The sequence below is a fragment of the Eptatretus burgeri genome, chromosome 11 (assembly GCF_056783735.1).
Source record: "Eptatretus burgeri isolate ZD-2024b chromosome 11, Ebu_testis_v1, whole genome shotgun sequence".
Classification (NCBI taxonomy): domain Eukaryota; kingdom Metazoa; phylum Chordata; class Myxini; order Myxiniformes; family Myxinidae; genus Eptatretus; species Eptatretus burgeri.
This window is the reverse complement of record NC_140971.1, coordinates 9,778,938-9,795,132: the sequence shown is the minus strand read 5'-3', so window position 1 is coordinate 9,795,132 and position 16,195 is coordinate 9,778,938. Positions and strand designations below refer to the sequence as shown.

Here is a 16,195-nt window from a genome sequence, read left to right as displayed (position 1 = left end):
TTTATTCGCGATGAACGGAAAGCACACATATTCAATTCCACCAAAAGCACACAGAAAAGAAAAACCCAATGCAATTTACACAAAAAGCAAATGCGACAATGCAGATCTACTACCGATTACGCGAGCACACGGCAACACTTATACAATTTTACTTCACAGACGGCGCCGACAACACATACCCAAAACCAAGGAAAAGAATAGAGAACCCTCAAGGATGAGGCGGGCCTGAGGCCGAGACCGGGTCGGGCCTACCCGTCTGGTGATGAGACGCGGAGCGGCGATGGTGCCTCAACTCCGCGGGCCTCGCGGGCAGTGTCTGGTAGGGGGTGGGAAAGGGGCCCCCTTGGTCGCACTATCTCAGCGCGGGGGGGGGAAACAGGAGGGGGTTGCTGATGCTCGGGGTATAGAGGATTCCTACTCTGCCTCGAGTCCCGCGACGAGCGTCTCCACCTCGGCCAGGTCGCGCTGTCGGCCTCCCTGGGGTGCAGCTCCCTGCACGACGCGAGCACCCCCTCGTCTGCCCTCGCCGCCTCTCCACAGCTCCGTCCCCTCTGCTCCGACTCCAACGCACACGACGACGACCAGCTCCTTCTTGCCAACTCCACCGCCCGCGAAGTCTTAACTCTCTTTTCCCTTGACTGACGAACGCGGTCGCTTTTATAAGCCCCGTGGCTTCGCTCTCTCAGCTTTGACCCCCTCCCTTCGACCTTTCACCTCGCTCCCCATTGGCCCGAGAAAAAGTGGGCGTGAATGCTTTTATCCATAAATTTGCATATATCGATCGCCCTCCAACGCCCTGGGGGCGGGGCCAAATCGCCCCTCGCTCACCGATTGGACGGAACAAAAGTGGGTGTGTGTCGTTTTTGATCCGTTTTTGAAGCAGAAAATCCGTGGTTTTGTACACGCTGTTCGGCGCGCGCCCTGCACGAGTCCAACACCGGTACCCACAAGCGGCGCAAGAACGGTGGCGATGCGACGGTTGCGAGGTGTGACGTGAAGCGGAGCCGCGGTGGGTGGTTGATGTTGTGGTTGTAACAATGGCGGTTGGTCCAAATTAAAGATAGTAAAAGAAAAACGGCTATCCTGAATAGTCGCAGCACGCATAAATGACATGTATTCCCACTAGACAACGGGTTTGGGCCTAACTACACATATACTTACCGAGATACCTCACCTAAGGGACCTGAATGGTGGTTTGCGAATTTGGTAACCACAACACTACCCCCTCCCCTTTTTACAGACTCGTCCCGAGTCGTCAAATTTTCGTGTGCCATCATGTGTAGTTTTCCCCTAGTACATTTTACCTACGGATCCCTGAGTGCGACATTCATGGTATTCGTGTCCCCAAAATAAATAACCTGAGGGCTGCGTAACTACCTAAACAAACTCACTCACACGGACGACTTAAATAAAATTGCCGGCGCTAAGACATACATGCCGGGGGCGCACTCATATTTACAGTACATCTTAACCTTAACTTACAAATTTTACACTAAACCATGGCCCAGGATCACTGAACTCTGCCAAAGAAAACAGTTAGCAGGGAGCCAGGCTGCTCACATGCAGTCTCTGGCTCAAAACAATGCAGGTGACAGGGAACGTGGCTGGCTGCTCACACGCAGTCCAAGGCCTTCCCTTTTGAACTGAACGCAGTGAACCACAACGGTGCATGGGCTGCACAAACGCAGTCTCGGTGCCAGCTCAAGTTGCACACGCAATCAGCACAACGAATGGATGGATGAATGGTTTGAACACAAACACGGTGCACGGGCCGCCACTGCAGGCCCGTGTTGTAGCTGCCAACGGGGCAGTTCTTGCAGCTTGCAAACTGTTGCCTTGCGGATCCTGGCGCACATGGAAATGAACAGGGGGCAAAGCAAAATTGAACGGGGCTGGTGGACAGGGGCTGTGGGCATGGCATGGCAAAGATAGCAGGCAAACACAGCCCGCCGAAGAAGGCCGTTGCAGGCAAACACAGCCGGCAGATGAACTGGCCGGCACAGGCCTTGCAGCAAAATAACAGCTGCCGATGAAGTTGGCCGGCACAGGCCTTGAAAAAAAATAGCCAGCCGGCTGAAGTTGGCCAGCCTTTGCCGTTCAGTGGAGGTTGGTGGAGGGAGTGCGGTGGTGCTGGCCACTCGGAAGGCGGGCTCGGACCTACCTACCTGTCTCCCTCCCAACCTATCACCTTTGCCTGTCACTGTACATACCCACTCCCTTAATTTGTCAAACCCCAATTTAGCCCCAACTTTTTTTTTTTTTTTTTTTTACTCCCCCACTATAAATCGTCCCCTAACCCCCTTTATCGTCTTTGTTCGGCTAACCTATCCTGTCACCTAGCCTACTCCCAACCCCTACGTTCCCTTCCCGGAGGGTGAATAAGGGAGAGCTAACGTCCTGTGTCGAGGCCCAACGAAGCCTCAGAATGGCCTCCCCAGAGTTCGGCGATCTAACCCAAAGTGGTTCAGCGGCCCACAATGAGAGCGAGGGGATGGATGGTGCGGAGGGGTACATCTCCTAATCTACCCTATCCATTTAACAGTTAAACTACCCCGGGGCTTTCAACAAGCGCCTCTCGCTTAAACTATTGGTTCTAACAACCCAGATTCCCGTCGCCTGTGTTGGTGTCCTTACAATTTCGGGCCTCGCCCCCCAATTTTCTCTCCATGCCCTCACACGGTCTCCTGGCTGGGACACGTGGCTCCCTTTGGCAGGCACGACCCTCTGCCGATTCTCCCGCTGTGGCACCCCCGGGCACTACACTGCCTCCGAGCCTACCAGCTCCCTAACACCGGGGAGTGCCCCCCATGGCACCTCCCCTGAAACGCACACGTGGCAGGCCGGCCTCCCGGGCCCCTTTCCGAGGGTCACCCGTGCCCACAACACTGCCCACGCGGCTAATGGCGCCCCGGGCCCCCACACCAAGCAGGCGCACCCGTGCCCACTACGCTATCCCGGCCCCCCATGGGCCCTTGGCCTACCGCGGCCGACTAGCCTGGTGCCCGGGGTACCCACTCAGCGATACTCACCTTTCGCAGCCACGCTCCCAAGCCCGTCAACAGGGCTCCTGCACCCCTCCAAATGGGTTTCGAGCCTACATTCCCACCAACAGCAAAACGACCTCCATTTTTCAATTTGACTAACCCAGCGAACTCACTTTACTCTGACCCCGGGGTCCCTTGGGCGGGAGTCACTCCCCCCCCAATCACTCATCGCACCATGCATTCCCCATTCGCTCCATACACACAGACCCGCTGGCCTCACTCACTCAACATGTACACGTACTCACCTCACAACCCACAACTCTTCAGCACACTCACCGCTGAACTCTGCCATCCTTCTAACTACATCCCCTAACTAACTCGTGCTCCCACGTCGTCCCTTAAACTACAGCACGTTCCTTTTAACACTACGTAGCTAAACTACGTCCCCTCTACACACTCACAAGTCTGTCACGGTCTCCAAATCAATCATTTTATTTCCCAACCTAAATCTGGCTACAATCCCTCTACCTAATCCATTCCACGGACTCCATGAGGACTTACCCCTGCCCCATGAAGTCGGTCTAGCTAAGCTAACCCTTCCCCCTAACTAGTTTCCATCCTGTGCCCCGGTAAGGGGGGTCTTCCACCCCTTGCCCAGGAATGTTGTGGTTGATGCACACAGAAATGTTGTGGCCAGGAATGTTGTGGCCCAGGAATGTTGATGTTGTGGTTGTAACAAGGGCGGTTGGTCCAAATTAAAGATAGTAAAAGAAAAACGGCTATCCTGAAGAGTCGCAGCACGCATAAATGACATGTATTCCCACTAGACAACGGGTTTGGGCCTAACTACACATGTACTTACCGAGATACCTCACCTAAGGGACCTGAATGGTGGTTTGCGAATTTGGTAACCACAACAATATATATATATATATATATATATATATATATATATATATATACATATATATATATATATACATATATATATATATACATACATATATATATATATACATATATATATATATATATATATACATATATATATATACATACATATATATATATATACATACATATATATATATACATATATATATATATATATATATATATATATATATATATACATATATATATATACATACATATATATATATATACATACATATATATATATATACATATATATATATATATATATATATATATATATACATATATATATATACATATATATATATATATATATATATATATATACATATATATATATATATACATATATATATATATATATATACATACATATATATATATATACATACATATATATATATATATACATATATATATATATATATATATATATATATATATATATATATATATATACATATATATATATATATATATACATATATATATATATATACATATATATATATATATATATATATACATATATATATATATATATATATATATATATATATATATATATATATATATATATATATATATATATATATATATATATATATATATATATATATACAGTGGTGAGAACAAGAATTTGATACACTGCTGATTTTGCAGGTTTTCCCACTTACAAAGCACGTAGAGGTCTGTAATTTTTATCATAGGTATACTTCAACTGTGAAAGATGGAATCAAAAACAAAAATCCTGAAAATCACATTGTATGATTTTTAAATAATTAATTTGCATTTTATTGCATGAAATAAGTATTTGATCACCTTCCAACCAGGAATAATTCCGGCTCTCACAGACCTGTTACTTTTGTCTTTAAGAAGCCCTCCCATTCTCCACTCATTACCTGTATTAACTGCACCTGCTTGAACTCGTTATCTGCATAAAAGACAGCTGTCCACACTCAATCAATCAGACTCCAACCTCTCCACAATGGGCAAGACCAGAGAGCTGTCTAAGGACATCAGGGCCAAAATTGTAGACTTGCACAAGGCTAGGATGGGCTACAGGACAATAGGCAAGCAGCTTGGTGAGAAGGCAACAACTGTTGGCACAATTATTAGAAAATGGAAGAAGTTCAAGATAACAGTCACTCTCCCTCGGTCTGGGGCTCCATGCAAGATCTCACCTCATGGAGCCTCAATGATTATGAGAAAGGTGAAGGATCAGCGTAGGACTACACGGCAGGACCTGGTCAATGACCTGAAGAGAGCTGGGACCACAGTATCAAAGAAAACCATAAGTAACACACTACGCCGTCATGGATTAAAATCCTGCAGCGCACGCAAGGTCCCTCTGCTCAAGCCAGCGCATGTCCAGGCCCATCTGAAGTTTGCCACTGACCATCTGGATGATCCAGAGGAGGAATGGGAGAAGGTCATGTGGTCTGATGAGACCAAAATAGAGCTTTTTGGTTTGAACTCCACTCGCCGTGTTTGGAGGAAGAAGAAGGATGAGTACAACCCCAAGAACACCATCCCAACCGTTAAGCATGGAGGTGGAAACATCATTCTTTGGGGATGCTTTTCTGCAAAGGGGACAGGACGACTGCACCGTATTGAGGGGAGGATGGATGGGGCCATGTATCGCGAGATCTTGGCCAACAACCTCCTTCCCTCAACAAGAGCATTGAAGATGGGGCGTTGCTGGGTCTTCCAGCATGACAACGACCCGAAACACACAGCCAGGGCAACTAAGGAGTGGCTCCGTAAGAAGCATCTCAAGGTCCTGGAGTGGCCTAGCCAGTCTCCAGACCTGAACCCAACAGAAAATCTTTGGAGGGAGCTGAAAGTCTGTGTTGCCCAGTGACAGCCCCGAAACCTGAAGGATCTGGAGAAGATCTGTATGGAGGAGTGGGCCAAAATCCCTGCTGCAGTCTGTGCAAACCTGGTTCAGAACTACAGGAAACGTCTGATCTCTGTAATTGCAAACAAAGGTTTCTGTACCAAATATTAAGTTCTGTTTTTCTGATGTATCAAATACTTATTTCATGCAATAAAATGTAAATTAATTATTTAAAAATCATATAATGTGATTTTCAGGATTTTTATTTTAGATTCCGTCTTTCACAGTTGAAGTGTACCTATGATAAAAAAATTACAGACCTCTACGTGCTTTGTAAGTGAGAAAACCTGCAAAATCGGCAGTGTATCAAATTCTTGTTCTCCCCACTGTATATATATATATATATATATATATATATATATATATATATATATATATATATATATATATATATATATATATATATATATATATATATATACATACATATATATTTATCGTTGCGGGCCGGCGGAGTCAGGTGAGAAGACCACTCAGTGGGGAAAAGCTACGTCGATTCCCACCAGACTCCCCGGAATTGGAGGCCGTCGCTCACGGATAATTCCGTGACGCAGCATGTCGCTTAACCGACTGTGGACGCCAATAACTCAACCGCGTGACCTAGGGTCCTCTCGCCTATTGAATCGGGTTACCTAATTAACCACGCGGTTTAACCACCGGGGAACCACGCCCTCGGTACGCCTTGACCGAACCGGATCACTCTACTGGATCGGATCACCTTTCCGGATCGGATGCAGCCGAGCGACACTGCCAAGGACGTACCGGCTCGAAAGAACGGACCGTTGGGAATAAAGACCCGGCTAAACTTAGATTCGAACCATGCTGGACCAATGAGGGAAAAGACAAAGGTGAGCTGGGAACATTTCTACAACAATTATTTATTCACAATAAGCGAGGAAAAGCATGTGGCACAACAAAGGTTTATTGTGTGTGTAATGCAGTGAAAGATGAGAGAGGTGTGGGGTGTGGCAATTTTACAAGCAACTTACAAAGCAGACACAGTGCACACTTGACACGAGATTAATAAAAGCAACAATCACAACAATAAAAGATCTTATACAGGCTTACTTAACGGACAGGCGCCAACACTCTCAGACACACAATCAGACAAAGTAAACCCAATTGTGAAAGGGTTTTTTGCAGCCAAGGAGGGAGGGAGTTGAGGTTACAGTTTCTCGGTACTTGAGCATTTCGGAGGAGGGATGCTCCGTGGTGTGGCACCGGCAATGGTTGAGTTGATCGGCCACAACCGTACATGTGGAGATCGTGTCTGCAGGAGGGGCTCGAGGGGAGAAGAGCGGAGTCCAAAGTGGGGGCGAGAGATGAGCAGCAGGCAGGACCAGACAAGAGGCCGTTCGTCGAGGTCGGAGATATGGAACAGAAAGCGGGGCCAGACAAGAGGCTTGGTCGAGAAGCAAGGGGCGGTTCGACATCGTGTCATCGGAGACAAGTAGCAGGAACACTCACTCACAACTACTCCAAACCCCTTTAAATTCCTTCACTCTTCAATTCTCCAATTCTCATCTGCAATTCTCCTTCCAACCAACCCAACTACCTTCGCAACCACTTCAACCAACCAACTTTGACACTGAGGATTGCTCCGTACTTTATGGGGCCCAGAGTTCGGGGAGGAGCATTTCGAAACCGACGTCATCGTCCGATCCGAGCATCCCGATTGGACTGGCCCTTCACATGGTCCGCCTTTCTGGGCTGGGTTTCAGCCAGACTCCGGTATGGTCCGCCCACGCCACGCATGTCTGGCCTTTGGCAGGTGGATGTGATATAGCTACAGCGTTTGTCCAGCCGAACGTCGGGATTTTGACTCAGAAAGCGATAGTCCGGGTAGACTGTGGTACGCTGTGGCCAGTGAAACGAGGGTAGCAATCGAGATAATGGCACCGTGCATTGTAAAAGGAGGGAATAAAATAAAAGGGGAAAAATGATTTATTAATCCTAACTAATAGCCCATCGCAACGCACCCCCTTGCTTTCCCACGAAACAAAAGGTAGGGACATAACTACACGTATATTAATGGAATAACTGACTCAGGACAACTATCTGGTGTATGCATGCGGTTCTGAGAACCGCAACAGTGTGTGTGTGTGTGTGTGTGTGTGTGTGTGTGTGTGTGTGTGTGTGTGTGTGTGTGTGTGTGTGTGTGTGTGTGTGTGTGTGTGTGTGTGTGTGTGTGTGTGTGTGTGTTGTGTAGTGTAGTGTTTGTATATATATGTATATATATATATATATATATATATATATATATATATATATATATATATATATATATATATATATATACACATACGTGTTGTTTACATACATAAGTGTGTGTCTGGTATCTGGATGTGTTGTTATGTCTGGCTTTCTTCTTGAGACTACGGTGCAGTAATTGGTCTTTATTTTGATTATCACTTCACTCAAAAACAATTTAAAAGAATAACAACAAATATTCCACCCAACATGGACATCAAAAGGAAGCAATCTCCAAAGTCACATTCAGTAAGTTACTTTAAAATTGTTGTTACTATGATGACTGTATTATTAAAGTTTGGATGGTTTCTATTACTTTTGTTTCGTTAGTCTCCAGAATCAGGATGTTTAGTTTTGTTACAGTCAGAATGATTAGTTACATTATTTATCTGTAGATGTGTTGTTCAAATTACTTGCACATCACGAGGCATATATCCGGCCCACGGCAAATTTAACAATAGCTGCTACATCCCTCCGACTAGGAAAGATTTCCCCCACTTGTTCGAAGGGGTTGTGGGGCATGTTCTTCCTGTGATGTATGGAGCATGTTCTTTGTGGTTTGGGGGCATGTTCTAGGCCCCTAGGGCATTGTGGGGCATGTTCTAGGTGATGTATGGGGCGTGTTATAGATAATAGACATGTACTCTCTATATAATATGTAATCCAGTTTATAGCCACCTTAAAGTGGGTTGAGTCATTGTGACGTGAAACTGCTTTGCGACCCTTGATCTATATTATATGTTGTGAGCTGGCAGAGATATTTAATACCATAATCCCAGGTAGCTCTGAAAACTCTTCATGCATCTCCACAAGTGCATCACTTCCATAGACGTCATTATGACACATCCTCTGGGCTGAGTGATAAACATCACATCATGAGAACACCCACGTACGTAAACCTGATATATTTCATAACAAGGATTGTCCCGTGTCCATGAGAACTTTGAAGCTGTACAAAGCCTGGAATTGGTCACGGTTGGTGAGGACACCAACTCATGAACATTAAAAACAAGGCATGCGACCAGCTAATGCAAGGAACGAAAACAAAACGAAGGATGGCATTACTAATTGAAGTATCAACACCAAATCAGGCCATCAGAAAGAGCAAAGGCAGTGAAGTCCGAAGCACTCCTTGACGGCATGAAGGAAACTGGGAAACTGAATCGAATTGACATCATACCAAGGAATTGTCGGAGTGACTGGAGTGGTAAAACGCAACCTCTCGGGGTGTACGATCGGAATTGTAGGAATATCACAACAAGTGAGCAACAATGGGAAGCCATTGGGGGTTCAGTGAGATTCACTCTGAGTAACAGGGAATGATGATGCAACAACTGAAGGTGTTCCATTGTTGAAATTTTTTTAAACGTCACAACTTGGTCCTTTGAAAATACACCTAAAAAAATGAAGACATTTCACCAGAATAGCCTCATTTGGTCTTCTGATTACCACTACGATGACTACTCCGACTCCTGTACTTCTTTAACAGCCACAATTATTCCCACCTAGTCGGAAAACTTTTCCACGACGGTGTTTCAAGAATCGGTTGGCCAGGCCTGACGTTCAACTCAAAGTGGCAGGAGTTTATATTACGTTCAGGGTCTGGTTACAACTCACTCACCCATTGCGAAAAACACCGTGGGACCTGCAACGTCCACCAACGACCACTGCTGGCAGACGGGTCCTCCAGCTTAGCGTCCATCCAGTGAACACCACACACATTGATGCCTTGCCATGCATGCAAAACACCAGAGTGAAAATTTATACCTTAGTCGTGCTTCAAACCCAGGATCATCATGCTCAGAGACAAGTGTGCAGACCTTAGGGATAAAATGCCAGCCCTTGTTCTTCTGATACTTACTAAAGGAATGCCATCAATCAAAGAGAAGGAATCTGGAAGAACAAATCACGTGTGCAGCATCAGTGAACACCGCCCATAGACTTGTCCTGAGAAACATCTGTGCAGTCGACCCAGACCGAGAGGCGTCCGTGCAGTCGACGCAGACCGGGAGGCATCCATGCAGTCGACGCAGACCGGGAGGCGTCCGTGCAGTCGACCAAAGACCGTGAAGCGTCCGTGCAGTCGAGCAGAGACCGGGAAGCGTCCGTGCAGTCGACCAGAGACCGGGAAGCGTCCATGCAGTCGACCAGAGACCGGGAAGCGTCCGTGCAGTCGAGCAGAGAGCGGGAAGCGTCCGTGCAGTCGAGCAGAGACCGGGAAGCATCCGTGCAGTCGACCAGAGACCGGGAAGCGTCCGTGCAGTCGACCAGAGACCGGGAAGCGTCCGTGCAGTCGACCAGAGACCGGGAAGCGTCCATGCAGTCAACCCAGATTGGGAAACATCCATCGACCATTAATGGGGAGGCAAGGGGAGAGGATGGTGACATGCATTAGCTCTCGGTAATCCAGCTTTGTGATCCACCTTTCATTTTGTCTATCAAGGAGGTGAGGAAGGACTTTTACAGAAGATCCAGGTTGGAGTGGAGGAAGTAAAGGACCAGCTAGGATATCTTAGAGTAGATAAGGCTCCAGCTCCAAATAATATGCACCTGTGAATATTGATGGAGGTGGCTGAGCAGGTAAGCGAGATGTTAATGGTATTTTCAATAGTTCACTGGAGTCAGGACAGGTACCAGAGGATTGGAGAGTAGCAAATGTAGCACGATTATTTAAGAAAGGATACAGAGAAGAATGGGTTAACTATAGACCTGTTAATTTGGCTTCAGTTGTGGGGAAGGTGTTGGAGACATTAATTAAGGACCAGATGAGGAACGATTTAAGTAAATACAAACTAATTAAAGGTAATCAGCATGGGTTTACCAAAGGTAGTTCCTGTTTAACAAGTCTTTTAGAGTTCTATGAGGCAGGGTCTGTTAGGGTGGATGAGGGAGAGGCAGTGGACATAGGATATCTAGACTTTAAGAAGGCATTTGATAAGGTACCACATCGGAGGTTGTTAACCAAAGTGAGGGCTTGTGGAGGGGCTGGTCAGGTAGCAAATTTGATTGCAAACTGGCTCAGTGATGGGAAGCAAAGAGTGGCTGTGAGTGGGAGGATGTCTTGCTGTGAGGATGCAAGTAGCAGGATACCTCAGGGATCAGTCCTCGGGCCATTATTATTCAATATTTACATCAACGATTTGGATAATGGGGTAAAGAGTAAACTTTCCAAATTTGCAGATGACACAAAGGTTGGAGGTAAGGTGGACAGCAGAGGGGGGTGGTGATCAGATTCAGGAAAGTGTTGATACTTGTTAAGATTGGGCAAAAGATTGGCAGATGTAATGTCACCTGAGCAAGTGTAAGGTGTTGTGGATGGGAAAGAACAATGAAAATAGGGATTACAGGATGTAAGGGGTAATTTTGGAGCGTATCACACAGGAGAAGGATCTGGAGGTGGTACTAGATACGGGAGGTAAGCAGGTAGCACAGTGCCAGGCAGCGAAAGGTAAAGCAAATCGGGTTTTGGGTTGTATTCGGAGGGGGATCAATTATAAATCAAAAGAGGAGGTGTTAACATTGTACAGGAATTTGGTGAGGGCCACATCTAGAATATTGTGTGCAGTTTTGGTCACCACAACTCAGGAAGGACATAGATGCCATAGAGAGGGTTCAACGCAGGGCTACTAGATTTATTCCGGGCCAAGCTAGGCTCAGCTATGAGGAGCGGCTGAAGGAGACCGGGCCTTATACACTAGAAAGGAGGCGGTTATGAGGAGATATGATAGAGATGTTTAAGATAATGAAAGGTAGAGATCAAAAATGTGCAGATGAATTATTCAACAGAGTAGACAGCGATAGGACCAGGAGCCATAGCCTGAGAGTGAAGAAGATGAGAGTTAAGATGGTAGTGAGGTAGGGGACTTTCACTCAGAGAGTAGTTAATGCATGGAAGGGTCTCCCTGGAAAGGTCGTGGCAGCACAAACAGTACATATGTTTAAATTAGAATTAGATAGGTACCTGGTAGTTATGGAGATAGAGGGGTATGGGGATGTTGATCGGGTTTTTAGGTAGTTTGAGCATTGATGGGTGATTGTGTGCGTGTGTACGTAGTGCTGATGGTGGGGTTTCGTCAAAGGGTGTTGTGTGGTTGGTATTGCGTGTTTTTTACCTAAGCCCATGCCCCCTATACTGGGGGGGGGGTGGGGGTGGCGTACAAAAACATGTTGTATTTTCTTATTTTGATCTTGTGATGATAAATTAATGTATTGTTGATGTGGCGCAGGCATGATGGGCTGAATGGTCTCCACCGGTGTCTGATTTCCTTGTGTGACATTGCACTCATCATTTGGGAAAGGAATCGTTTTTATTTTACTCTTTGTTATTGTGATGTTGCATACACAACATTATCACTTCTCTACATGATACTATACCAGCTTGGAGTTTGTTGTATTTGCACAGAACGTATATTTTATATCTTAACTGGTAACGACATTATGGATATTGGTTGTCTGAAATAGGAAGGGTGAATATTAGTAATATTTTAACTCGTATCACTTTGAGTTATGTATGGGTTTCACAAATACATTTTGCAGACAAGTTTACATATTAGAAATTCACACATTTCTTTGTGCATTTCCCTGATGGGAAGGTTGGCACCAGTATGGATACTTGGCATCTGGTAAGGTATTCATCCTGGCCCATTTGGCACCTAGTAAGAAATTGATTCGGGTCCACTTGGCACCCTGTAAGGTATTGATTCACTTGGCACCCATTAAGGTATTGATTGGGGTCCACTTGGCACCCAGTAAGAAATTGATTCAGGTCCACTTGGCACCCTGTAAGGTATTGGTACGGGTCCACTTGGCACCCTGTAACGTATTGATTGGGGTCCACTTGGCACCGATTAAGGTATTGATTGGGGTCCACTTGGCATCTGTTAAGGTATTGATTGGGGTCCACTTGGCACCCAGTAAGAAATTGATTGGGGTCCACTTGGCACCCTGTGAGGTATTGGTACGGGTCCACTTGGCACCCTGTAGCGTATTGATTGGGGTCCACTTGGCACCGGTTAAGGTATTGATTGGGGTCCACTTGGCATCCGTTAAGGTATTGATTGGGGTCCACTTGGCGCCCAGTAAGGTATTGATTGGGGTCCAATTGGCACCCGTTAAGGTATTGATTAGGATCCACTTGGCATCCGTTCGGGTATTGATTGGGGTCGACTTCGCATCTGTTAAGGTATTGATTTGGGTCCACTTGACACCTGGTAAGGTATTGATTCGGATCCACCTGGCACCCATTATGGTATAATTGAATGATTCGGGTCCACTTGACACCCGGTAAGGTATTGATTCGGGTCCACCTGGCACCCGGTAAGGTATAATTGAATGAATCGGATCCACTTGACACCCGGTAAGGTATTGATTCGGATCCACCTGGTACCCATTAAGGTATAATTGGATGATTCGGGTCCACCCGGCACCCGGTAAGGTATAATTGAATGAATCGGATCCACTTGACACCCGGTAAGGTATTGATTCGGATCCACCTGGTACCCATTAAGGTATAATTGGATGATTCGGGTCCACCCGGCACCCAGTAAGGTATTGATTCAGGTCCACCTGACACCCGGTAAGGTATAATTGAATGATTCGGGTCCACCTGCCAACCAGTAAGGTTTTCATTGACAATAGCACCTGATACTCGTGATATTCCCTCTTCACTGCATCACATATGGAGCGGTGCTTCAGTGGTTTTACCCAAACCACTTGATTGTGGTAGAACTGCTTCTCGCTCTCCCTGATAGCTCGATGGTTCTCTCATGACCGATTGCAGCCTTGTGCATACATCGAGGGAAGGGAGAGATCGGGGATAGAGAACCCGATCCACCAGCCGGTGCTCCCCACTGCTCGCTATGTTTAGCGAGTGACTCACGCTCCACCTGCTCCGCCCTGCTGGACACGATTTCTTCCCTGCCCGCCGGGCTTCGCTGCCTGTGGGAACGAGCGGCGCGTCCGCTCTGCTGCATCACCGTGTCCAGACCGAGCCGTGGACGATGCCTGGCGGGAGGGCCCGTCAATCTCCAGCAGGACCGTGGCCACCGCCCAGTGCCCACGGCTCCGCTTCCCGAACGGATGCCTGGCCGGGTGGGCTCCACGCGGATCCGGCACCGCCGCCTTCGGGGTGCACCTTTGGGGTCCATAAAAACGCCTGCAAGGCCACACCAGGTAGAAACCTTCTTACAATTGTTGCACCGATCGTTTCTTTCAGTCTGTGGAATCGTGCAGTACTCACCCTATCCTTGATGCCTTGACTCTGCAAGCGTCCTGCATTCCCATTACGTGCTTTCAGAACTACCTCCACAAGCCTGGTGATAGTTGGTGGCAGCATGCTCCTCGGTACAGTGCATCCACAGGATGTAACCTATTGGTGCTTTTCCCAGTACCATGTTATTAGCTGTTCAGTGCTTTTTGCCATGCTGGTTGTTTTGGGGGGTAAAGAGTGGTATGCGTGTGCACATTTCTTTTTATTATTATTATTATTATTATTATTATTATTATTATTATTATTATTATTATTATTGTCCTAATTGTGTGCCAAAGCTCATGTTTTTATTGTGGACCCACTTTGAAGGTACTGAGCTTAATGGGCCGAAATCTCAATAAAGGATTCATCTTCAGGAAATGTATTCATTCTCAAGACACAATGCATGCTTGTGTGCACAGTGTTATTTTGTTGGTTGTATCATGCTGTGTTTTGTCTGGTGCACAGGTACCCAAGGAGGAGTGGGTGGGTGGCCACGAGGATGATATTCCGTGCAGACGGATGAGAAGTGGCAGCTACATCAAGGCGATGGGTGATGAGGAGAGTGGAGGTGATTCTGATGGTCAGCTGGAGATCTCTCCCCTGGGAGTCTCGCTACAGGGAGCATCTCGCCGCGAGAGTTACCTTAAGGCCACCGGACAGCGCACGATGAGCGAGCAACACAGTGACAGGCAAGACGTGACGTGTGCAATTATTGAAAGTGATTGCGCATGATTAGAATCTGGTTATTAAGTATTTCTTGAGGGAAAGATGCTGCAACTAATCGTAACTGTAATGTTATACCCTTCTCACATCCATCTAATAGGAATATGTAGGCAGTGGATGGTTGGACAGGGTTCTTTGGGGGGACTCGGTGTACCGTCGTCTCCTCTTTCCATACTCGAGCTGTGCTGATGCATTTTGGGCAGAGCTGATGAAAGTAGTTGTGTATTATTCGTTTCTGAAATGGATATCACCCCCCTCCAGGTATCGCTCACGGAATGAGAGTTACCTTCGGGCCGTGAGCACAGTAAGCCAGGCAAGCTGCGTGAGCCAGGTGTGCCCCTTCTCCAACCCACCACCTGTCCACCTGTGAATGCATCCAACTTTTGTGAGATAATGGGATCTCGAAGTCCCATTAACAATATTTCCAACACCACAACACCCACAATGGATCATGGGTGGGTTTCCCCTCATTCCTATTCTGTGAAGCACCTTGCTTACTGCTGGTTGCGTCTATTGTCTTCCCGCCTATCATCGTCCCCAGTTTGAGACTGTGTGCGAGTCAGTATTCAGCGAGGTGGAGGCTCAGGCCATGGAGGCCTTGGACCTTCCCGGGTGCTTTCGCTCGCGTAGCCACAGCTACCTGCGTGCCATCCAGGCTGGGTATGCCCAGGACGACACGGTCTCCATCCGCTCCGCATCACCCCCTGGCACCCTGCTCCCTGGACCAGCACGGCACGGACAACCCGGCTCTCAGCGAGCAGGGGCATTAGAGAGCGGAGGGAAACGAAGATGTATGGAGCGAACTCATCGAGGTGGGGGTGATGGTTGCATTTGTTAGATTGGCACCTTTTAACTGCATTACTATACAGTATACACCATCACATCCTATTATATTGTCTTTTTGGCTGCTCAACTAGACGTAGGAGGACAGAGTGCCAAGTATAGCTCTGAGAAGTTGTGATCTCACTAGGTGGTAACTCGAATGATGAATGGTGCTAAACTCCTGACCACGTCAGTCGGAAAACAATGAAGATCTTGAGGCGTAGATTTGTTTTCTCGACGTGTGTGCATCGCGATTAAAAAAAGCAATGCATCTCATTTTCTTTATCAATCCATTTTATTTTGCACAATTTATTCATTTAATAATAA

General features: G+C 46.6%; 1 protein-coding gene across 5 annotated transcripts in view; it reads left to right on the top strand.

The window, feature by feature from the left end:
* LOC147016478 (disks large-associated protein 1-like) overlaps positions 1–16,195 on the top strand; it is a 161,867-nt gene that overhangs the window by 127,266 nt on the left and 18,406 nt on the right. For all 5 annotated transcript variants that reach the window (XM_085845168.1, XM_085845166.1, XM_085845169.1 and 2 more), the window contains 3 exons: positions 14,789–15,012; positions 15,308–15,377; positions 15,588–15,858. In XM_085845168.1, coding sequence (XP_085701294.1) covers positions 14,789–15,012; positions 15,308–15,377; positions 15,588–15,858 — 565 coding nt within the window. The remainder of the gene's footprint in view (positions 1–14,788; positions 15,013–15,307; positions 15,378–15,587; positions 15,859–16,195) is intronic.